We start from the raw sequence: 26,757 nt of genomic DNA on the forward strand, positions 1-26,757 counted from the left end.
AATTGTTAGGGACATCCCTGTTATAGGACTTGGGCCAACTTTCCCATTATTTTGTGTATAGAAAAGTATTCACAAGTTTATACTATAATTAGGCTCTTCAAATACGTCACAAGTCAATTATATATTTTGGCTGAATGGGAAATACTTAGACAATAGGTATAATAACATGATATAACTGTCCATTGACAACATATGAGAAAACAGTTACATGAATTAATAAATACCATTAAAACTAGTATGTCAATTATTTGTTAAACAATTGAAAGGTCTTTCCCTTGAAAACTATCTCTTTTAAATATACATGTAAACACAATTTGATACATAACATGCTACCTTCTGCAAAAGTTTGTTGTTTTTTGCAGTTGGTAACCTAGTCAAATGCAATTGTCAATGTTTCCAACATTACTTTTGTAACGGAAACTTGACGCAGTTTCATTAGATCAACAACAACCCTACTTTCGTTGATCTTTAGCATTTTGCACTTATTAACCCTAACTGGCTTCTTTTTCTGTATCAAAAAATTGATATTTAAGATGTACACATTATGACCTTTAATTTGATATGTGACAATCTAACTATATAAAAAACTTAAGTCTTGCACTCATTGACCTTATCAAACTCAGACCTTTCATTTGATATGACAACAATGTAACAACATTACCTTCTAAGAACTTTAATTTTTTGCACTTAATGACCCTACTTTTCGAACATGTATGACTTATCATGGTTGAAACTCTGATTTTTGAAATGAGCTCATTTAGACCTTCAAAATGATATATCACATGACCCCCTTCAACAAAGTTGAAAAAATGATGAAATATCAAATCTATAAATAGGTATTGATGAAATAAATAAAACCATTGGAAAATATGTAAATTTTAAGTTGTTGTAGTATCTTTGTTTTTTTATATTGGTCCTTGGTATTGTGTCAAACAGTTGTACTTGTGCTGATCTTACATTCTGTGTACTGCTCCTTTGTGTGTCTATTGTGGATTTTAAAATATATACCCTGAAAAACTAAAATTTCAATAGATCCAAAATGAGACAAGATATCTCAAATCTGAAAACTGTATGATAATCTACAGAACATATGCAATGAATTTGCAAAACAATTTGGGCAATTGCAGAACTCATTTTGAGCCAAATAACTATTTAAATATGATGCAATAACAAACTCCAGAACCGGAAGTTGTAGAGACATGAGACTACTACCATACATTTTAGGATTAATTTACCTTGATAAAACTAACAAGGTCAAAGTCATACATTTATGTCCAGGTCACAAACTGGATTCTGCAAAACATTTAAATTGTCATAACTTTTGAACAGACGGTCTTGGTCTCAAAATGAAGGGCTTATCAAGAAGGTCATTTCATACACTGTATATATGCACTTAACTCTTATCGTTTTCTTAACATCAAGGTCTGTAGTTTGCAGTGAGAAAGCTTTCTAGCACTTTATGACATTTGGCCATGGATGCAAATGAAAGGTCACATAGACCAAAGATCATTGATGAAGGTCCCATGTTTCTACAACTTCCGGTTCTTAAAATATAAATTTTAAAAACTTAAGTATGATATTTCAAGGAATATAACTCCTGTATGGTTTGATAATAAAATACATGTTTATGTTTATTCATAAGGTCTTCATCTTGTGTACATGAAACAGTTTTTAAATTGATTCTATCTATTATGGTTTTCAAGATATGAGGAATTAAAAGAAATTGTTTTAAGGGGACATAACTCTTAAAGATGATAATGAAATCCTTAGCAGGGTCATTTTCTAATTGAACCTGATGTCATCTACATGTTCATCAAGTATAATAATGATATCCTGAAAAATGAGTTCGGAGTACCATGTTGACCATAGTGATAAGACGCTAATAAACAGGAGATAACTTCTAAAATGGATAATGAAATTCGTCATGGGGTTATCCGGTAAAAGTCCTATAAGAGGTCTATCGATGGTCCAAATTTTGTAATGCTATCGTGAAAGATGATGAAACAGGGCCATGTCAAAGTAAATAATGAATGAAAAAAAAAAAAAAAACTAGCACTCTGTGACCTTTGACCTTGGGTGCAAATAAAAGGTCACATAGACCAAAGACCATTGATGAAAGTCCCATTTCTCTACAACTTGCTGTTCTCAAAATATAAATTTTTAAAACTTTAGTATGATATCTCAAGGGATATTACTCCTGTATGGTTTGATAACAAAATACAAATTTATGTTGATAAATTAGGCCGTCTGTTTATGTACATGAAACCATTTCCAGAATTAAAAGAAATTGTTTTAAAGGAACATAACTCTTAAAGATGGTAATGAAATCTTTAGCAGGGTCATTTTCTAATTGAACCTGATGTCATCTACATGTTCACCAAAAACGCCAATAAAAGGGAGATAACTTCTACAATGAATAATGGAATTCTTCACAGGGTCATCAGATAAAAGTCCTTAATGAGGTCTATCGATGGTCCAAATTTCATAATGATATCTTGAAAGATGAAAAGGTGAGGCCATGTCAAAGAAAATTTTGCAAATAACGGAAGAATAATAAAAAAAAAAAAACATTAGAAAAACAATAAGGTCTTTCCCTGGTAGGGAAAGCTTTTAATTATGAAATTCTGACAAAAAAAACAAAAAAATTAAAATAATAAGCCTGAGTCTAGGCTGAACCAAAAAACACCTTAACGGCAAATAATGTTGGTACAACTATCAGACCAATTGGGCTAGGGACACTACACTCGATTATTGTAAGATGTTTATATGTTTATATGTTTGGTACTTTAACACAAAAAGTTATATTTTCACCCAAAATCACATCATCAACCATGGGACACTATCAGAAGATGTGTTCTTTAATCACAAAATGCCAAAATGGTTGTAAAATTCTCGACTTCAAGTGACCAATTTAGAGCAAAAATGTTAAAAATCCATTTAAATGATTTTTGTTACTAAGTTTTGTGTCTATCAACCATCTGATTTTTCACGAAGTTGCATTTTTAGTAACACTAGCTAAGTGTCTTTTCTACAGATCCTAATCAAAATTTTGGTTTTTGAACAAGTTTTGATATTGGCACGACTAGTGGTCAGAATAAAAGGGAAAAAGGTCCAGGTCCTTTTAACTTTAGAAACATGAGGGGAGCCTAGTTAGTTGTAAATGAAAACATGCAATCCAGATGTACGGTACTAGTTAAAATCAAAGTAATAGTAACCTAAGAACTCAGACCAAAAAAAATGAAGTTCTTATTATGTAAAAATTACTTTCTGAACTAATTGAATGATCCAAGGGCAGATCCAAGTTCTGATAAGGTGGAGTAAAAAGATCAAAGGCCAAGGGAAGCAGGTCAAGACTTTTTTTAGGAGTAGAATGTCAATCCCTGTCCTGAATTTTTAGTATTCAACTTTTAGCTGATCAAGACTATAGTCACTGCTTTTCCATGATAGGCCTAACCCAATGTGTTTCAATTCCCATAACTCAAATCAAATGAAAAAAAAAAAACAAAAACAAAAATGGGAACACAAAGAAAAATGAATGGAAGGATGCATGAGTTGACAGATGGACAGAAAGGCAGGCAAAAATATTTTTGTTGTAAAATATATACTGGTAGATAAAGATGTTTTGGTTGAAAGGGAAGAGAACACAGTTTCATTTTCAGTTTGACATTTTGAGAATATCTAAAATGAAAACTGCTTCCTGTTTCACACCTAATGACCTATTTAAGTCACTATAATATATTTGAAATGCTATACCAACTTGACTCCTGACATATAAACAGAGATAAGGGACTTATTTTTTGTACAGAGATTGAATGAATGATTGATTTTGATTGACTGTTGGTGTTTAATGCCCAAGCAGCAATATTTCAGCTATATCCAGTGATGAACATGAAATGGATGATTAAATAAAAAACAGGATAGAACACAAGAATAATAGGGTCAATGAATTTCGATTGCAACTGGAAATAGGGAGAAGGGGTAGGGTCGGGCAATTTAGCTTCCTGCTGTCGAGTGCAAAGGTTCCTACTCTTATCGAATACCACAGTCCTACTCCTATCGAGTACCACAGCAGAGTTCTTTCACAGGCAAGAAATGTAGCATATTTCCCAGCATGCTACACTGCTTTGGTTTGCGGTCTGGTTTTCCATATTATAGCCTGACAACCCTAGCATGTAGTATGCCATGGGTACCCCATTCTCCCACCTGGGGCACCCAACCCAGTTACTCTGTAGGCAGAGTGCCCTAGACCCTGGCCAGTGTTCTGAGCGCTATTCTTTTGACACCTGGACCTGCACAGAGTAATGTTCATATCACAAAAATTTTGACAATTTTTCTGACAACATTTTTTGTTTTAATCGTGGCCCCATTCCTAATGGTCACTCAGTAAATAAGGCTGTATGTCTTACACAAAAACTATCAAAACCAAAAAAAAATATTAAAATTGGAGTTTTCCCATATAATATAATTGAAACTTTCATACTTGATTAGAAAAAAAAATTTGAAAAAATTCTATCTACAACATTGATTTTATATTGAATTTATGACATCCATGCATTTTTACCCATTATGAGTTCGTATGACTCACATGAAATTCTTTGTGCTACAATGATAACAATGCATAATTAATGATTTAGAAAATAATTCGTAAACTCTACTCTATCAATAACTACTGAAACAGTTCAAATATGTGGCCTATTCTAGATTTTGCTAAAGATGCACACACATGGACATTTAATTGTTAATGTTTAGTATATTGTGTTACACAAACCCAAACAAAGACACACAATAACCAATTACTATACTACAACAAAATAGGCTTTATATACGTGGAGGAGATAGCTGGGGTAGATTTGTACTTATTTTAACATGGATACGACATTTATATTCGATTATTTTACACCGAGCAACAGTGGTAAATGAGAAAAAGTGAATAGTATTGTAAGAAATTTTGATTGCTGTCTAGTATCAATTTCCTGTTTCATGGGATTATTGTTTGAGTGGGGTATTCCAAGCACAACAGTGCATGCAACTTCATGTTTTTATTTATCAACAATACAAATTTTGTTATACATTTATCACTTATAACTAGTGACAGTCTTCAGACTATTTGCTACAGCAAGATTTCATTCTTTATTCACATATCTTTGCATGATCAGTAAAGGACACTGAAAAATCAAAGATCTAGACTAATTTAAAGCAGTTTAATCAAGTAATGTCTGGATAATTGTGTAAAAAAGCTACGTATTTTATTTCTTTTTAAATAAGTTGTTTTATAGGTCTATATTATGAAATGTGTAATTATTCATTCCATTTTGTCTGCTCTTGGAAGATAATCACATTGAAAATCCAAGATTTTCACCCATGAATCACATTTTGCATGATTCTTAGCTGGAGTGCTACTTTAGAACATGATTCCTTATTTTTGTTTTTAAAGTTCCATAATTTTGAAATGAAAATTCAGAAGACAATGAAAAAGTAAAAAGGTATGCTTCTTCCTTACAGGGAGACAAATATTGTACATGTACCAAATATTCAGTAAAATCTCTTGAAAATCAAGATACAAAGCAAAGAGCCCCATAAGTTCAATCTTTGATAAGGGCCAACTTGAAAACAGTTTATATATTTGAAAATTTCAGTAAATGGTTAGAATTAATATAGAATGGATTAATGTTCCCCGTTTATATGTTAGATTTCAACAAACAATATCATTATTCCAGATGAATTTCACAAGATATTAAAACAAGCCAATGTTCAAACTTTACTTACATCACATTTAAACAAGCCTTACCTAAAGAAGCTTTCTCAGTGTGGTTCATGGATTTAAAATAGAGGTAGATAATATAGAAAATTCATGCCAATAACTAAAAATAATCACATATGCTTACATTCGAAGTATATGAACTTTCTTCCTACAAGGCAATCTTCTCCGTCAATTTTATAATAGCAATAATAATCCAGGTATTTTTGTGGACATGGTAGGTCTATAATGGGATCCTGCACTGTGATTGCGTACATTCCATTTCTAGCCACTGAATCAGCTTTCAGATTCATCATGTTATCACACTTTTTCACTTTCAGACGAAAACTAGACAGAGAAAAATTTGGAATAGAACCTGAGTTGATGTTACAAGACATGTAAGCTGATTCACCAATGAAGAGCAAGCTCAAACCATCCTTACTTGATAAGCCGTCTGGAAAGAAAACAAAAAGAGGAAAAAAAAGTAAACTCTCTTCAATCCAAAACAGATTTGCAATGCAGATTTTACTATGCTGAAAGTGACATTCTTTTATTCACAAGGAACAAAATTATCTGAAATTGGAAAAGTTAGGATCTTCATCTAAAGGGACAGTTGGCTGAAAAGGCTAAGTATAGAATTTATTTCTTTTTAAATGACACTGACAGATCTGCATAACAATCAACCAAATTTATTTGACCATAGAAGGCATTTTAAATGTCAAGAATGTGGAATGCTTTCCACATCAGCTTAAAACTGAGAAACTGAACAGTAAAACTTACTTGCCCAAACCCCTAAAAGACAGGGGCAGTAATACAATAACAACTGTACTGTGTGCTGCAGGAGGATTTTTTTTTTGAGAAGCTGAATGATACACCAAGTACTTACAACTGTGGAAAATAAACACTTTAGCTGAGAATAATAACTTATTCTGATGTTTTGAAGGGGGTTGAACATTTTTTCCCCAAATATTCAAACTTTGAGAAAAGGATTATGTATACAATGGTCAACTGAAAGTACATGTACATTACATGTATACCACTTTTGTACACACCAAAATGTCTGTGGCAAGTCATTATCAACATTTAACCTACACCTAAATACATATAAATACTGTCAAACACCCTATTTATGTATCTCTACCCTAACAACAGCTCTATTACCAATACAATGTATTTTCAGTTATTGTGCATGAGTTTAAAAAGAACTATGCATGCACAAATTACCATTATTAACAACAATGTAACTATGTAGTCATGAAGATAATTGAAGGTTTTTGTTTGTTAAATTATTAAAGGACCTTTATTAATTGAAAATATAAGTGTAGCTTTCCAAGTAATATGTCTATTTTGGATCAAATAAATATTACTGAAATTTAAACCTCTCATATGCAAACTTGCATGTATGGAAGAGAACCTGTTGTCTTTGCACTTCAAGACATCTTAGCCATTAGTAGGTGAATCTGATTTGACAGCCAGTTTTTGATCAAAAGAAACTGGGCTATTTAATCCATGAATCACAATGCTATTGTGGTGTTCATTAACAAAAAAAACACAAGCTCCACACAGTGACAGAGATTTGTTTCATATCTTACTAACCACTGCAAACAGGCCTTTCAAAATTTTCAGATATTTTCAAAATAAACATCATGTAAAATTGTTCATTTTTTCCCAGACTGTACAAGATTCATGCACTTTCTGAGAGGGCTATCTGCGGCATCTATAGTAAATTTTGAATGGTGTTGGAAGCTTAGCAAAAGCAAACCTATAGAATCATATCATAAAAGGCCAACAATAGAAATTGCCTTTTATTCAAACCAGATTATCAGAGTATTGTACAGGTACACAGCAATACATACATTTATTTCCCTACCAGCACCAAAATGAAAATAAAAGGACTATCTAAAACTGTGTCAAAAATTACATTCAACCAGAATTTCAATTTAAATATACCAGTATTAAGGAGGTTATCTGGTATTTGGAAAACAATGCAATAAAAGAGTTTTAGAAGCAAAACTCAAATATTTATGAAATTCACTAAGACTTTAGAAAGTCTGAAACACTATGTGTAACAGGCCAATGGGCTGATATAGTCTCTTTAATCAAAGCAGTTGTGGGAATAAATATTGTTTACAGTGTATTTAGATTGATGGTTTCCAAATTAGATGAGTGTGTTATAAGAGCTCTGTACAACATTAAGCAGATTTATTTAAGCTGCTTAAAAGTAATTCTGTGCAAATATTAAAGCAAGCATATATCTCCCAACCCTATTATAAAACCAACACAATGATTGAAATATCCTAATTAAAACCTTGTTTTCAGTTGTATGCTACACATTCCAACTAAGATTATACTTTTAGACTGGCTATTAATAGAATACAATAACAGTCACTCAGCATTTAATGACCATCCACTTCCTAAAGTTCACCATGGGCTTATCAATTACAAAGAAATTTGGAGTTCATACAAAGAAAAGCTTAATATTTGGGCTATTCTGGAAAAGATTTCTGGTGCAGACATTAAGTGAACATAACGGCCTAAGTGGCTTCAGGGTAGTTTGTTCACCTCAAGTGGTTTCAATCCTTGGCCAATAACACTGAAGATTTAAACTTTGGTAGTTACTGCTTCTTCACCAAGCACAGAGGTTAGATGATAGAGTGACGGCAACCATCGATTAATGGTGTGGTACAGTAAATAAATCTAGACATACCGCCTGGTAACTGTAGATTCTGGCAAACTTCTGGTTGGTTGAAGGTTAATGGTAGTCCTGTACACCATAAAGCCAAATGTATTACAACATAGAAAGTCCACATGTTCTCTCACTATTAATCTCTTGATCTAAAAGTGAAAAATATAAATAGTCTCTTCTCTTTGGAATTTATATTGTAAAAAGTAAAAATTATGATGTCTCACTTCATGAAAAAACATTAACAAACAAAAATACAACAATTTGGACTTTGATTACATTAATTCAACACAGTTTGCATAAGCCTTTCTTTAGTGGTATAGAGATGTAATACAACTTCATATCATTCTATGTTTCTACACTCTGTTATGGTCCAGACACCAAAATATCAACAGATGCTGGAGGATAACTCCACACTGCCAATGCTGACATCAATGACAACAGATGCTGGAGGATAACCCCACACTGCCAATGCTGACATCAATGACAACAGATGCTGGAGGATAACTCCATACTGCCAACACTGACATCAATGACAACAGATGCTGGAGGATAACTCCACACTGCCAACGCTGACATCAATGACAACATCATACCATTATATGACCACAAAGACAATCAATGGCTACAATGCCATTGTCTACATTTTTCAATTACTTATGGAGCTTCTACAATAGGCTAAATCTGTTAAGATTATGAAATTATCATCAAAGGTCTACTACTGGCATTTAGAGAGACATAATATCCTTAAATTTAATGGGCTAAAAATAGTGTATTACAGAAATTGAAAAAAATACTGGTCCAGTAAAAAATCTAAAACTAAATGACTAAGAGAAAATAATTATTTATTAACTTCGTAGCAAAATATCTAAATTTTTTTTTTTAAAACTACAAAGTCTACAATGCAGGTTTAATCATAAGATAACCTAAAACAAATACTTAAATGCATAACCTTACAACAGTTGAAGTACTACAGATAAGCTGAAGAATTTAAACCAAGATTAAAATGAAGACATATCCTGTGCACTGAAAATTCTTCCTTTTTTTTCTTCTACATTTAACATAAATTGAATTTTTCTACAATACATTCTTGTAATTTGTGATATATTGTGTTCCGACATGTATACATGTAATTCAATATCAAGGGGAGGATTATAAATTAACTTATGTCAAATCCATTCTGTTATAAAGTCTATTAAGAATGTTTACTGCTATATATGTGGCAATTTTTTTGTCTCCTTTGGTTTTATCCATCTCATAGCATATATATTTTTTGCCCAGGAACCCCATTTTCCTTCTCATTATTTCATTAACCACACCTAAAACTGTAATGAAATTCTTGATATTTTTGCAGGGTTTTCAATTCTGTGAAAGTACTCATATTCCTGGGTATCAATTTTATTGGTTTAGGGGAAATGCACAAGTTCGTTGATTTTTGAATTCATGGTTTTGATGATCCTGTAGTTTTGAAGTAAATAATCTTTTCCGTTGGGAACCAAATTTCATGGTTTACCTTACCCACGAAATCCACAAAAAATGGTACCCCACAAACAATAGTACTTTCACAGTAGATAAAATATAATAAGATAAAATCTATGAAAATTTTCCCACCAAAATTTCCAATGTTTATATCTCATAAATGAGCATACTGACCCAGCTATTTTTTCTCCTTATAGTATAATGTTCTAACATGAAAGATCTTAAAACTTTTCACAACCTTTTGAAATCCTTGTAATTCTTAATGGGAAAGAAGTTAGGCTCTTATGATAAATCATACCCACGTAAACAAAAATAAATAACCTTTAATGCAAAATGCGCTTTTATAAAATGCTCAAGGCTATGCAAAGTTCGAAATCCTAGAAACATAAGAGGATAGCCATCTTGCAGAATTCTCCTATCTGAAGGAAGATGATAGTCAGATTTTATTGATTTTTACTGATAGCTTCCGATTGGCTCATGACATCACTAAGTCGGTATCAGATGGTTTCACCCTCGTTAAATGTTCGCCCTGATTGGTGAGTGGTTTCGCCCTTATCAATTAACAGGTAAATGATTGATGTTTTAAAAAATAAAAGGTATTGTTATTCATGATAAACTAATTAGTACTCCAAAGAAAAATAAAAGAAATCGTTAAAAAAAACATGTTTGCAGAAAAGAAGTAATTAATCCTAATTAAGGAGCAATTAGGTATTTTATTGAAATTTTGATTGGTTTTTCAATTGTTAGGAAAATTAATTTAACGGACATTGTTATTACAGAAATATTCTTCAAACAGTAATTGACAATAGATGTTATTTTCAGCTTTAACTCAGCTTGCAACTTTTTGATCTCCAGTGGTGTACAAAGTTCTAGCGAAGGGCAGCAAATGCGGTGGCAGACTCCTTGTATCCAGTAATGGTTATTCTTATGGTGTTAAGGTATTTTAATCTAATATAGAACTGAATTAATATAGAAAAGAATTTTTACATGCGACGTATAAATATACCCGATGGTTGAAAAAGGGTTCTATTCCCAAGGTCCTAGTCACACTTCCATATGGTGTCAGCTGGTGAACAGCATATTCGTTTTCATTTTTGTATGAATTTTATGTTGGCTAACGTGACAGGGCAATTGTTTTTTAAGTTATTTTTTTTATTATGTTTTATTCATTAAAACTTTATTTTGATTATAATCTGTTTTATCACACTTATCTGATGTATTTGCCTGATTTATGTTGTATAATACATATTGATAAATATAATTAATAAATTGATGAGTTATAAGAGTAAAAACATATAAAGAGTTGAACAAAAAACAACAACAAAAAACAAGACAACATAAAAAAAAAGACAACACACAAATTGCATAGGCTTACATGCTTTTTCACAAGAGACATAGAATAATTATAGTGAATAAATTCAATGAAAATAATCAAGAATATTTTTTTATATGGATACTGACACGCATTTTTTTAATTAATAAAGCATCTGAGATTACTCAATCCTTAAATTCACTATTTTATTTTGATATAAAAAAATCAGGGCGAAACCACCCAGGGCGAACAAGATTTAGGGCGAAACCACTCATGTGCGAACCAAATCCACCCGGATTCCACTAAGTCGCTTTGGTACTGATACAAGTACTGTAAATAATATGTATACAAAGAATATTACGTAAATATTTATACGATCCTTTTTATCTCATCACAAAAACCTGATGACTTGTCAAGCTTATGATTGCATGAATGATAAAAGAGAAATGTTCTAAAAGTTTTTTTTTACCGGGAACACTAACATTCTTCAGAGGTAGCCATAAGATTTTCCTTACAAATACAAGTCATCTGGCTGCAAATCCTGTTGTTTGTCGATGATGTCTAACATTTGCTTACACGTTGTGCCTCAATCTCTTTTTCTATTTATTTTGGGTTGAATTTATGGGTGAAAAGTCCCAAATTTGTGATTTCTTCGGACATCGTAATCAATTACCTATTTACTTTCCCTTTACAAACCGACTTCGTGACGTCACAGTTAAACCAATCATGATGGCGCCCGTGAATAAATAAAATATACAAATTTTAGATGCCGTGACATTTTGGTTAGACACAGACAAAATGCTGTACTTAGACACTTGTTCAACCAAGTACCATTATTTTTAGAATATACTATATGCAGCATATATACACGTAAAATCCAAAATTTCACAGCTATTAGTTCACTCAAAGCTAACGAAAAACGCTTTTGATAAAGACTGGGTAGCACACAACATGAAGAAAACGTCAGAAAAAAGACAATGTGACATTACAACATACATGCGTATTTATCAACTATTAGACAATAAAACTCATTATTTTTTAGAATAAACATGATATTCTGAATATTTATACAATACTTTAAGCGCAAATAAACTTAAGTAAAAATACTATTCGTTATTACATTTTACAACGGTACGCAAGAAAGTAGCCAATGGCCAACGTTGAAAAAAAGATTTGTGACACAAATGAAATACAGACAAAAAGGCTTTAAACAAAAAGACTGATTGAACATTTTATATATATTTTCATTGGGGTTATGTAATAAATTGTCAATATAGTTAATAAAAGTCCTGATTAAAAAAAGCTGTCCGCATAACTTTAAAAAAATGTCTAAAATTCTGTCTTCAAATCGGTTTCTTTCCATTTTTACAATGTCCACATCAAAGGGGAGACATCTTTGATATAGTAATACGCTTTGAACTTATCATTATGTCCTGAAAAAACATGAGATCGTCTGCAGCAAAAACGGCTCTTTCCAAAAAAAGTTGGTTTTATCAAAATACGCCAAGAAACAACTTAGATATATTGGTGAAATGGGAAGCAAGCATTTCTTAATGTTACCCGTCCATATATGAAAATGGACGTCCTTGTGATCGAATAATGCTTTCCCTCCAAAATTAACGGGATCTTTCAAAAACAGCAAACATTTTCGCACATTTTAGTATCTATATTATCCACATTCTAATAGTAATATTTCAGTTTTTGTAACCAGCCCCGGTTCAATCGAATGTGACACCAACAACGAACGCAACGTCAAAAAAAAAAATTAAAATAAAATAAGAAGAAATTAGTGTCTGTCAAATTATTACAATTTGCAAAGCATATAGTAATGCATCATTATTTTTTTTTATAAACCACCTTTCAGAAAATGCAAAGCCAACATTTCAAAGTATTATATAACATGTTCGATTTTTTAAATGAGTTTGCAACTGATTTACATTTTGACATACATCTTTGACTTTTATGAAACTATCGAAAAAAAAGACAATGTGTGTTTACGATCCTTAACCTGCTCCATTCAAGTTGCAATACTTGACATACATTATTGATCTGTTCACTATCATTTCACTCGCTTGACTGTGTGAAGGGCGTGTTGATGTGACTGTTGTATAATATTTGAGCTTGTTTATGTTGTCTTAATCTCCGACTTTTAAAGGAAAATACGCGTAAGGAAAAACAAATCAATCATACATGAAATTTATGAATCTAAAAATTTGACAAGATTCGTAAAACTAGTTGAACACGCATTTCACCAAAAAAGCCACTCTTGTGAGTGATTTGTTAGAGTGATTTGCGACTGTTTTATGATTGGTTATGAATATATGATTGGTTATGAATATATAATATTTTCGATTATTACAATTTATGTTTCATTGCGATTTAACAGGAGCAATTTATGAATGCATAAGCGTGTTAGGTAGAACAATGAAGTTAGGTCATTTCTGAAAATTTGGTCTTATTTTGTTGAAATAAAGCTGTTTTGAGGCAGTCCGCACAGAAATTTCTAGTGTTTTGTCATAAATAAGTGCATATTTTTGAAATCCTTGGTGTGGGGAGGTTCAAGTCATTTATAAGTAATTTATTGATTATTGTTATAAAATCCAGTAGCCAAGGTAACATACTAAAAAATATAACTGAGTTTTAGTACAAATCAGGGGTGCCTTCCCAAAACTAAAAGCCAATTAATATATTTTATAAAATATCTGGCACTTAGACAATACCACAGGATGAAAGTATGCATGGAGTAGGTGGAAAAAGGGTAAAAATAATAAGACACTTTTCGATTCATTCTCTCACAATTTTAGTTCCAAAAGTTTGCGCGAAATAAGGTATATTAAAAATCAGCTATCTGATGCTGAGAAGAGAACCTAATACTGCAGGGGACTGAAACGTTCCAGATACCATTCTTCCTTTAAATTACACCTGTTTACCATTACATAAATTACATCTGTCTATGTTTTAAATGCTTAACTACATTTAAACAATATATCCACCGAAATTCAACTTTTAAATTTTAAGTTTTACAAAATTTGACGGAGATAACTTGGTGTGGGAAACAGTGTGCCTTAATGTAACTGTATAGTGCACCCTTAGAAAGATTATTATGGCCGGAATACATTGTACGTATCGTTACGATTGGTTCCCAGCTGATACGGATAATTGAACACGAAAGCTTGGGAATGACTACAAATCAATATTCGTAAGGATTCGTAAGAAAAATATGTATGTGTGTGAAGTGGATATTAGGCAATTTGTAACCAAATTGATTACTATTTTTAATCTATTTCAATTAAATGTCTTGTTAAATGTATGCATCTAATGATGATTGCGCATGACAAGATGGACAACACTGTTTATCATAGCAACATAAAATATGGAATTTAATATTGTTCTTTATGCGTATGTACTTTTATTTTCGGGTGTATGGGACCTGTTTGATGCGTTTCGTCCTCCGCCCTACTTCAATTTATGGGAGTCCAGCTGATTTCATGTAATTGCAACACCTGATGGCCCTATCCATACGTCCTAGATTTTGACATTTTAAACTTTGAATTGGACAAAATTTTGAGGGTCTCGAGGAGTACCTTGACTAAAATGGCAAATCGGAAAAAGACTGAACAGAAGGCAACTTCACAAATTCTAAACGAGACTAGGAATGTTTTATATGGAGATAATCAAGTGAATGAAAGCGGTGGTATTGAAGCAGTCCTCAGTAACTTACTTGCAGTGCTTGGCCGTATGGACACAAAATTGTCAACCATTGAAAAAAACACGAATCAGAACACTTCAACTTTAAAAGATATGAGTGATAAACTGACGTCTCTGACATCGAGAGTGATCACTGCCGAACATGACATCAAAGATGTAAAAGATAGAGTTTCAGAATTAGAAGCTAACACAGAAGGGACTGGGAACTTATTTGATGAAATGAAAACAAAAACCGAGGACCTCAACAAAGCTGTCAGAGATTTAAGAGCCGATAAAATTGATCAAGAAGATGAATATCAGACGGTCAAAGAAAAACTTGATTTACTCTCGGCAGACAACAACGCCCTGAAAGAAAAACTTACGGATCTTCAATGTAGGCAAATGAAATATAACCTGATTTTCACAGGACTACTTGAACAACCTGAAGAAGACTGTGAGGCTAAACTCCGACAATTCTTAGCACAGGAAATGAACATAACACAGCATGTTGAATTAGGGAATGTCCATCGCTTTGGCAAGAAGTCGGATACCTACAATAGCCCACCACGCCCTATTGTAGCAACATTCATATATTGGCGAGATCTTGAAGCGGTAAAAAAGGCAGGAAAGTTTTTGAAAGGGAAACATTTCGGCGTTAATGAACAATTTCCAACCGAGATAGAAGACCGTAGGAAAAAACTGTATCCAATCATGAAGGAGGAGAAAAAGAAAAAGTCTAAAGTTGTTTTAAAACGAGACAAACTATATGTTAACAACGAACTTGTTGTCCCAGCGGACTATCCTACCGGTAATCGTGTAGAGCCCCGCTACAATAGACAAGAAAGAAAATGAACACGAGTGAGTTCTACTCCCGATAGAGAAACATAGGAAGACGACCTTGAGAGACATATAAACCTGACCGATAAATCATCTGATCGTAACGGTTTTACAAATGACAATAGTTTGAATATCTTAACACTGAATGTTTGCGGATTAATAAGAAGAAGTCAGTACCCAGAATGTAATGAACTGATTGATAAATATGATATTTTGTGTCTTGTTGAAACTAAAACAGACGATAAAACTGTTATTGATTTAGAAAATTTTAATGTTATTATGAAAAATAAATATATTTTCAGAAGGGTACGTTCTGGGGGTATTATTTTGACTTTCAAGAAAACAATAGAAAAATACATTTAATATATTGAATCTGATAGTAAATATGTATTGTGGTTTAAAATTAAGAAGGGCATTTTGAAACTAAACGATGCAATTTTATGTGGAATTATATACATACCGCCTGGAAAACTCGGCATACTGTGTTGGTAGTCCATACAATGAAGTTGAAAATGAATATTTACGTTTCAGCAACAATTACGAATATATTTGCCTTATGGGCGACTTCAACTCAAGGGTTGCAGAAGCTAACGACTATAATGAAATTGTTTGTGAAATTCTGACAGATGCTGCCGAAAATACCTTTGGAACATATATTCCTTCTAATAAGCAAAATAAAAAGAAGAAAAATGATAAACCGTGGTTCAATGCTGATTGTAAATTAGCTCGAAGGCGTTATAAACGTTCAAAATGTCAATTTAGAAGTATGAAAACAGAGGCTTTGAAGAATCAAACAAAGTGACTAGAAAAAGAATACAAATCCACTTTGGATGTTAATATAAAATTACACAGGCAGCAGTTAAAAAGGAAATTAAATAATTTGAAAACTAAAAACCCAAAGGAGTATTGGAAAATTATAAATGGTTATAAAAAGAAAAAGTCACCAGATATTCAAATAGAAAGTTTATTTGACTTTTTCAAAACCCTTAACATGAATCCACACAATGATGATTTTGATCTACCTGAGGTAGATGTTGTAAATGAACAAATTAATCATGGTGACGATAATATTGTAAATGAATATTTGAAATATTCATTCTCTATCATGCCTAATGTATATGTTAGATTATTTAATATCATTTTTGATAGTGGCATTGTTCCCGATGAGTGGCTTCTTGGTAATATTATACCAATCTATAAGAACAAAGGAGACCAATTCGATCCAAAGAATTTTAGGCCTATTACTATTATAAGCTGTTTTGGAAAATTGTTTACCTCTGTCTTAAACTATAGATTGAACAAATTTTCAGAAGAAGTGAACCTGATATGTGAAAATCAGGGAGGGTTTCGACCAGGATACTCAACGATAGATAATTTGTTTGTTCTGAATTCCCTTATTGATCTGATAAGACAATATAAGAGGAATTAATTATTTTGTTTGTTTATTGATTTTGAAAAAGCTTTCGATAAAGTTTGGCCTCTTGGTCTCTGGAATAAAATGTTACTAAACAATATAAATGGTAAAATGTATAATATTATTTTCAACATGTATAGTAGTATTAAGTCGAGAATTTAATACAATGGTAGTATGTCTGAATACTTTGAATGTAATATTGGTGTTAGACAGGGAGAAAATTTATCTCCTTTCTTATTTGCCTTATTTTTATATGATTTAGAACAATTCTTCGTAGAGACTGATGTTAGGGGGTTGAACAGCCTATCTGATGAGATAGGTGATCAATTCAACATATTTATCAAACTATTTTTACTTTTATATGCTGATGACACAGTGTTATTAGCAGAGACAAAAGAAGATTTACAGTTTCAAATTGATAAATTTTATGAATATTGCACTCAATGGAAACTGTATGTTAATACTAATAAAACAAAAGTAGTCATTTTTTCTTCAGGTCGCATACCTAGAAATACACATTTTTCATATAACGGTAATGCGATAGAAATTGTTAAAGAATTTTCATACCTCGGTCAATTATTTTCAAGATCAGGCAGTTTAACATCAGCGAAAAAGATGAATGTTAAAAAGGCTATCATAGCTATGTATGATGTTCTTAAGAAGGGTAGACTACATAACCTGTCAATACGAGACCAATATGACTTATTTGACAAGATAGTAAAACCTATTCTTTTATATGGTTGCGAGATATGGGGCCATACTAACTTAGACATTATTGAGAGGGTTCATTTGAAATTCTGTAAGCTATTGCTTAACTTAAAGAGGAGCACGCCAAATGTTATGATATATGGTGAGCTCGGTGCTTACCCTTTAGCTGTTCAAATTAAGTCTTGTATGATGGGATATTGGTCTAGACTCGTAAATGGCAAATCCAGTAAACTTTCAAATGTACTTTATAGATATATGTATGAACTATATATTCAAAACATATTTGAATCTCCATGGGTTAACATGATTAAAAACACTCTAGATAATTGTGGGTTTGGGAACATTTGGCACATTCAGTTTGCGGGAGGTTTTCATTCAGAGTGGTCTACAAAATCTATTAGTCTGCGATTAAAAGACCAGTTTCAACAAACATGGAGATCCGACGTAGAAAACTCGCATAAATGCTTTTGTTATAAATTGATTAAAGAAAAATTTGAATTCGAAAACTATTTAGATATTTTACACGAAAAGGATGCTATTACTCTTTGTAGATTCAGAGTAGGCAACCATAGACTACCAAGCGAAACAGCAACTTGGCAAAACTTTGATAACTCAAGTTTATGTACCTTATGTAATAATGGAGAACATGGAGATGAGTTCCATATCATTTTCCAATGTCTCCATTTTTCGGACACGAGGAAGCAATTTTTAAACAAAAGATATTTAGAGCGAGTGAATGTTCTGAAATTTAAAGATCTGTTTCAGACAAAAAACAAGCATGAATTACGAAACCTATGTAATTTTGTTATACTCATCGAAATTGATTTTAAAAATGTTTCTCAAGGTTAGTCCTCTACATTGCCACTATCTGAAATTTGTCAAAAGGCTAAAAACCACTAATTCCACTTTCCATAGGCTTCTATGCTAATTTCACAATATTCAATGGCTTCTCTGGGCTTTACCTTAACTTTAACCTGCAGAGGACTATATATCAGCATGATTCTACATATGTCAGCTCACAATCCTCAGAATGGCATGTGGGGTTAGCAGACTTGCAGTGCAGTACTGGTCACCGGAAGTGAAGGGTCTATAAATAGCATGGGAAATCCCAGTGTTTTCACAAGATAGGGGTATATTTAAAAATCATTATGGAGATTAGGCTTCACATCACAAGAAGCAAAATGCACCTATAAAATGTACAGAAATGTTTTTCCTTTCAGAAACTCTTTACATTTTTTAAATAAGATGAGAACTTTTTTCACAGCACTATGAGGAACAGGGGTAATTTCTGCGTAGGACTATTTTTGCGTACGTTCCAAATGCTCATTGGTTGAATTGGTGGTCTGTAACCTAAAGAGTCACTTTTTGTCTTAGAAAAAATAAATAACTATACAGGTATCTTCCTACACACATACTGAATGCATTTGCAAAGTTTCAGTGAAATGTGACAAGCACTTTTTTAAATATTTGATTTTTAAATATAGGGTAACCAAGTTGTGCGAGCAAAAAAGTGACAATATTCTACCATACTTAAATGCATTAAATATTTGCAAAGAACTTTTTCTGACTTTTCAAATAAAAAATATCAATCACAACTTGTTTTTTAACAATATTAATGAAGAAATAGTTTTAAAAGTAATCATTTTCTGAGAAATTGGTCTATTTTTAAAAATTTATTTCTGACATGCCTCCCCCTTTTTCTTGATCACATGTCAAAAATCCTAAATCTTTAAATTTTCACAAAAGGTGAAATATTTGGCTTTAAATTTGTAAATACAGTGTTTTCACATTAAAACATGACCAGTAAAGGGCAACTAAAGCAAAAAATGTACTCAATAATGGATTTTCCATGTTGCCATAGGGGAATGCTGATATGGCCTTAACCGCAGTAATGAAAGTGAGTTTTTCCTCATTTCTAACCTAATTTTTGCTCAAATCTACACAAAACTTGATTTCAAGTGCTTATTACCACCATATTTAGGTAAATATAGCCCTCAAAGTTTAATATTTGATATTTTTTACCAAATGGTCTACACTTTTTACAAGATAGGACATAAAAATCAGCCAAAAAGACCAATTTTCCATAATTTGGACCTATAACTTAAAAAAATGCATATTTTGAAGGATTTTTGTAGTGTATTCCTCTCATGGCAAAGTTAACAAGATCTTCAAGTACTTTAAAGCTATTTCAAGAAACTTTTCATTTTGCCATTGCTTCATCATTAAGGCTAAAAACCACTAATTCCACTTTCCATAGGCTTCTATGCTAATTTCACAATATTCAATGACTTCTCTGGGCTTTACCTTAACTTTAACCTGCAGAGGACTATATATCAGCATGATTCTACATATGTCAGCTCACAATCCTCAGAATGGCATGTGGGGTTAGCAGACTTGCAGTGCAGTACTGGTCACCGGAAGTGAAGGGTCTATAAATAGCATGGGAAATCCCAGTGTTTTCACAAGATAGGGGTATATTTAAAAATCATTATGGAGATTAGGCTTCACATCACAAGAAGCAAAATGCACCTATAAAATGTACAGAAATGTTTTTCCTTTCAGAAACTGTTTACATTTTTTAAATAAGATGAGAACTTATTTCACAGCACTATGAGGAACAGGGGTAATTTCTGCGTAGGACTATTTTTGCGTACGTTCCAAATGCTCATTGGTTGAATTGGTGGTCTGTAACCAAAATGTGTTAAAATGTTATTTACTTAATCTTTTTTTTCTGTTATCTTATTATAGTTTCCACAATTGTCATGCGCTGAATATTTATGTATTAACTGTATTGTCTTCTCTGTACTGTAATGGTGTTTAGAGAATAAAAGAATCTGAATCTAAGCATTTGTAGAAAACTTGAGAAACTGACAGTGAAAGACTGTCTTATCAGGGTGAATGAATAGAAAAGTACCAGGCATTGATGGCTGGTTATATATTTCAGTATCTTTCGGAAAACCTAAATGAAATAATAATGGTTGAGTCCGATTCAAACAATTACAAATTTTATGAAAAAAAAAACCTGTCATTTCTTTACCAATTTTAAAGTAGGTGGCTGGGACCAAGATCCATTAGTCCATCTTGGGACTAGAATGAGATTTTAAGCCTACTTGAGGACTATCAATTCCCAAAATATTTATTTACTAGAAGGTCATCAATATGTAAACGTACCTATTTAACACATTTCTTCATTAGATTAAGTGTGAACATCACTATAAAATAAACGATTGGCTTAGCCTGAACTGGAGGCAAGTGTTTTGGCCCAGCATTCGCATCAAGGCGTCGTACATTCCTTTCTTCTGGTGCGAACACTCTCAGCCAAATTCCTGACATTTTTTACGCTATCTAAACCACAACCAGCACTTTTACAATTACATCATAGACATAACATCATTAAATAAATGACAAAGTCACAACAAATAAACAACTCTGTATGATGGGGTTTCCTGTAAGTTTTGTTTGTAAACAAAATTATCATACGAAATTATTGAAAATCTAATCACCACCTCAATTGTAATCAATGATATGTAGTTATATAATCATACTAGTGTATTGTCTGTGAATAATTGGCCAAATTATTGGCCCTTTGGCAAATAACAGATGGCCATTTTTATGGCCCTTTGGCAGAGAAAAAGTTAAAATTAAAAACACTTTTTTTTGTATTAATACGTTGTATGTGTATTTTATTTGTATTTAATCCACATTTACCTTTTAAATGTGGCTCTTGTTTATATATTTATTATTTTTCATTATATTTGGACCTTGCATTTTTTTTTCTGCTCACAACTTCCAGCAAAACTGTGCACATTTTTAGTATAATGATTTAATTGTGTGTCACAAATAAAGAACCAACCAAACATGAAATAAAAGAGCATTACAGACCATGATAATGACCAAGTTAAGAAAGCTCATTTTAACACCAAACTTTAGGTAAGCCTTCAAGTGATGTAAATAAGACAAAACCACACCTCAATAAATTTGGTGACACACTAATCTATCATCACATTGTCCTATAATTGTGGTACATGTACATGTAATTATATGGAGCTTAAAATTTAAATGTCTACTAAACCTCAAAATTAAATTTATGACATGGACAATGCAATTTTTAAATAGGTATATATGTACCAGTACACTAACCTTTATTTTTAAATGGTGTGTCTTCTTTGTTGGTCTTAAAACTTCACAACTAAGCTGTGAACAGAAGAAGAAAATGTTATTATCATACCTTTATAAGAAAATGAGACATAAAATCAAAATAATGAATATATCCTTTGAAAATAGGTGAAAAATGGGCAATTCAATACCCTTGTTTGAACATCCCACAAATGCTTAAATAACTAACAATACAAACAGTCAGCATTGAAATTTATCTATCAAAGATGTATTAGAAATTCATTTAAAATAAAATACCAGCTGTTCTGGGGCCTAGATTTAATTTCAAAAGAATGTTTTCATAAAATTTCTGAAAATTCTTAAAGATGTTTGAGATTCATATATGTAATATCTGTAATGGTCTCTTCAGTTAGCAGTAACTTGTAGCTACACATATCATGTCAGTGGTAATATAGCCCAAGCTGACATTAATAAAATATATCATTTTACCATCAACTGGTCATGAACCATATATAGAATCCACTTATGATGCAAAATTTGAATGTAAAAAGTTATTATATATCTTAATTTGAGTAAAAATTGAGTTTACAATCATTACTAAGGTATGTGATAATAATTGTATAGCCATAATAAGACTCTAACAAGTGTGTTCAGACTTCAGACAGCTGAAACTTAATTTGTAATATAACATCTGTTACCTTTATAACATGATATACCTGCTATTTTGTTCTTCTAAATAAAGTTTTTCTTATAACCAGTAAAGGTATAAGCAGTTTGAAATGTATTTGTAATAAAAGTTTCACTGAGCACAGCACTGTAGTCAGTTGAGCTCTGTTCACTTGATGCAAGTGTTAACACAATATTAGTTTTTGTCTCATTAAAAATAGGGAATTACAGTTCATTATGAATGCTATATTGTACAATATTTTGAAATTCAAATATAAAAGTCTGCTTCAGGGTGCAATCTGCATGGAACACTTTGTACCATGTTGCCTCAGACAGTAAATGGTAGGGCTAATTTGGTAAACGTACTTCTTATTTTAGTATTTGTATTTAGGCTGGGATTTTCATATGGAATCCATTTAAAAAAATTTCAAGTCAGGCCAACAATTAAAAAGTAGATTTTAAAGGGGTGTGGCCCCATTTGACCCTTATAACACAAAAACCTTACAGGATACCTAAAATATGATTCAAAATTTTCATCAGGAATCTAATAAAAAAAAATTCAAAACAGAACCAAAAATAAAAAAAAGATTTCTGAAATCTGATTCATGTTTTCTAGAGGAATCTAATAAAAAAAATTTCACAATCAGGCTAGAAATAAACATGCTAGCATCAAGAAATCAGAAAAAAACTTGTTTCTTGACCATTGCCGCATAGAATATTATGGAACAATAGACATTTCTATGCTTTTGTTGGGAGTTATATAGATAAATTCCATGAAATGCTTGTTTTAGGGCCGTAGTTGTAGACCATTACCCCCAAAATCAATACCAGCTTTTCTTTTGTAGTTTGAAACCTTACTACAAAATTTTATAAAGATCAAAAAACTAATACTCATATTATCACATGAAAACAAAGTATCTACGGATAACACCTAAATAAGACTGCAAATTTTTTGCAGTCATATAAAAACCAGAGAAATTGGTCTACAAAATCATACCAGTTCTGCTCAATTATAGTATTTTCCCTTGTTTTTGTGTATCTTTAAAAGGCGAGGTTTAATAAGGCCCCTATTTGTCTGAAAATTAGAAATTTGATACAGAGAAGTTTTGTTCAGTTGCCTATACTGAGTATCACATACATTTGTACATAACATATCATTCAAATTTGCAATAAATATTGGTCTATCGTTTTATTGACACCTACCAATATTTAAAATGTGTTAAATAAATTGCTCCTTCGTATCACAAAACGGCTTCTCCGTAAAACATGAATTACTCTAATCCGATGAAAATTTAAATCCAGATCACAATGTTTACTTTGTCAAATTGGCCATGATTTTGTTACCAAGACGATTTTCAGTTGTTAGTAGTTATACGAAAACAAGATTTACTGCTTTATTTTGTGTCAAAAATTCTTCTAAAGAATTACATCTTTTGTCAACATAGAAATTAAAAAATACAATTATCAGAAATTTGTCAATAATCGGCACTTAGCAACAAAATGGCATAATTACAATGGAATTTTTGTAAGTTTTTAATTGTGCATATCAATCATAAGTACTGATGATAGGTTTTTATAAACTGAGAAATGCATAACAAATAAAATGAAAGACAACACTGCCTTGATAAAAGAAAGGCTGAAGAAAATTATGATTAAATCGAAAATGGGCTTGAACTGACGTCAAGTGTAGAAGATTTGATAAATAATAATCTGCAAATTTTCTATCAAATATGCAAAAATTTAGCATTTTTTAAATAATTTCAGTCTTAGAAAGGCTCTGTTTGAACTTGATCCACAATAATCTTTGTGATTTCTGAATGCCACAAAAAAGGGTCTAAATCAGATTTTGTGCCACAATGTTTGAGACCTCTGAACCAAAATAAGTAAGCATTGGGAATTTGTATTTTTTTTTTCAGATACTATTCTTTTGACACATTTTAGGCTCCATGGAAAAGAACATTGATATAAAGCCATTCTTAATAAAAGTAAATCAATTTAATAATCATGCATATCACACATTTGGTATGTACTTCAGATTTTATTTATTTTGTAATTTTTGGTAAAACACTAGGCAGCCAAACATTCCAAATATTGTACCTACTCCTTTGACAAAGGCATCAGTATTAACATGATTTACCATAATTGCAAATTTTTTAATGGATTAAATGGGATTTTTTTGGAAAGAAAGACTGCTGAATGGGTAGGCCCTAGGTAGAATAAGGGATACTTCTGGTCATAAGAACAGTTATGAAAGTACAGGGTGTGGATAGAGGATACTCATGGTCATAAGACCAGTAGAGTTGGGAAAGAACAGCTAGTGGACAGGGGTATACACCTGGTTATAGTAATGGCAGATTTTGAAATTACAGGGAGTGGAAAGGAGGATACTGCTGATCATAATAAAAGTACAGTTGAGAAAGAACAGTGTATGGACAAGGGGATACTCCTAGTCATAGTAACAGATATGAAAGTACAGGGTGCGGACAGGGGATACTTCTGGTCGTAGTAACAGTTGAGTTGGAAAAGTACAGATAGTGGACAGGTAGGTACTCATGGTCATAAGAACAGTTGTGAAAGAACAGCGTGAGAACAGGGGTAGGGTGTGGAAATAACTAATTAGGACAATTCTAAGTTCAGAGACTATCATGTGGCCTTTATCAGCTGTGATAAAAATAAGGCCATTGACATGTATGGAATTATCTCATTCACGTTTTTGATGTTGATTTACTCTTTAAATAGCATTACCATGCATACACATTTGTCATATAAGCAGTTTTGTTGAATACAGATTATTACATTTTTCTTTTAAATTGTGTATGTAAAAATTAATTTAAAAAACCGAATACTGATAGTGACCCAAAACTCCAAACATTGATTGTATATACTGTCATTCATTTTCAGCTCAAATTGTTGTAATTTTTAAAAAAAACTTTGATTACAAATATACCTGGAACCTGTCTTAACAAGACCTTGGATAAACCTGGAACTTGTCTTAGTCTATATCCAAAGTCTGGTTTAGATAGGTTCCAGATATATCAAAGGTTTGGTTTAACTAAACCTTTGATATATCTGGAACCTATTTAAAGCAGACTTTGTATATACCTAGAACCTGTCTAAACTATACATTGTGTTAACCTGGTCCCTTGTCAAAACCAGACCTTTGATATACCTAGAACCTGTCTAAACTATATGTTGTATTTACCTGGTCCCCTGTCAAAACCAGACCTTCGGTATACCTGGAACCTGTCTAAACCAGACCTTTGATATATCTGGAACCTGTCTAAACCAGACCTTTGATATACCTGGAACCTGTCTAAACCAGACCTTGAATAAACCTGCAACCTACCTAACCAAGACCTTTGAAATACCTGGAAGCTGTGTAAACCAATCTTGGATTTTCTGGAACCTGTCTAAACCAGACCTTTAATAAACCTGGGACCTGTCTAAACCACATACAAGTGTATCTTCCAAAATCCCTATACACAAGTTATGTATTAAAGCATGTTTAAACTAAACACCTGCTTTAACTTAACAAATACTTAAGTCCAAAAGAGGTTCTGCTTGGACAGTTTTCACTGAAAAGATTTAAGCAATGGTAGTTTTATATCTGATTTTGGGTAAACAGCTTATATAACAGTACTGACATCAGATAACAGCAGAGTAACAATAGCCAAGAACATGTGGTATAACAAAGTTTGGGCATTGAAACAAAGCAGTTATTTAAAACGTGTGAAAGAGTAATCAAGGGAACCAAGGTTATAGCGGTAATCAAAAGAATGTAATCCAGGGACAAAGACCAGACATGGAAAACAGACATACACAACAAAGAACATAAAGTAACTAAAATTATACATACAAAGTAACAAAAGTAAATGAGCAACTCGGACTCCACTAAAAACTGGGAGCATGGACCAGGTGCACCGGTAGGGTAACAATCATCCATTCAATAGTTACAATTTTTAAAAATGATATAATGAGAATACCTATGGTGAATATTTCAATGAGACAACCCTACCAGGATGAAAATGTCAGCCCAAGGCCAACCATAGGTCTTCAATGAACAAGGAAGAAACCTTCACACCACAAGGCAGTTTGCACATGGCCCTAAAACGTCATTT

General features: G+C 32.2%; 1 protein-coding gene across 22 annotated transcripts in view; it reads right to left on the minus strand.

The window, feature by feature from the left end:
• The window catches only part of LOC148629107 (interleukin-6 receptor subunit beta-like), a 68,005-nt gene that overhangs the window by 32,617 nt on the left and 8,631 nt on the right, over positions 1 to 26,757 (minus strand). For 14 of the 22 annotated variants that reach the window (XM_088543977.1, XM_088543872.1, XM_088543969.1 and 11 more), the window contains 3 exons: positions 21,998 to 22,051; positions 8,445 to 8,572; positions 5,886 to 6,191 (listed from right to left, as the gene is read on the minus strand). In XM_088543977.1, the coding sequence (XP_088400103.1) occupies positions 5,886 to 6,191; positions 8,445 to 8,547 (409 nt within the window). In that variant the 5' untranslated portion in view covers positions 8,548 to 8,572; positions 21,998 to 22,051. The other 8 variants (XM_088544020.1, XM_088544033.1, XM_088544027.1 and 5 more) reach the window with 5 other exon arrangements.

Source organism: Perna viridis, chromosome 1 (assembly GCF_037379345.1).
Source record: "Perna viridis isolate PV_CMFRI_1.1 ecotype Kerala chromosome 1, ASM3737934v1, whole genome shotgun sequence".
NCBI lineage: Eukaryota > Metazoa > Mollusca > Bivalvia > Mytilida > Mytilidae > Perna > Perna viridis.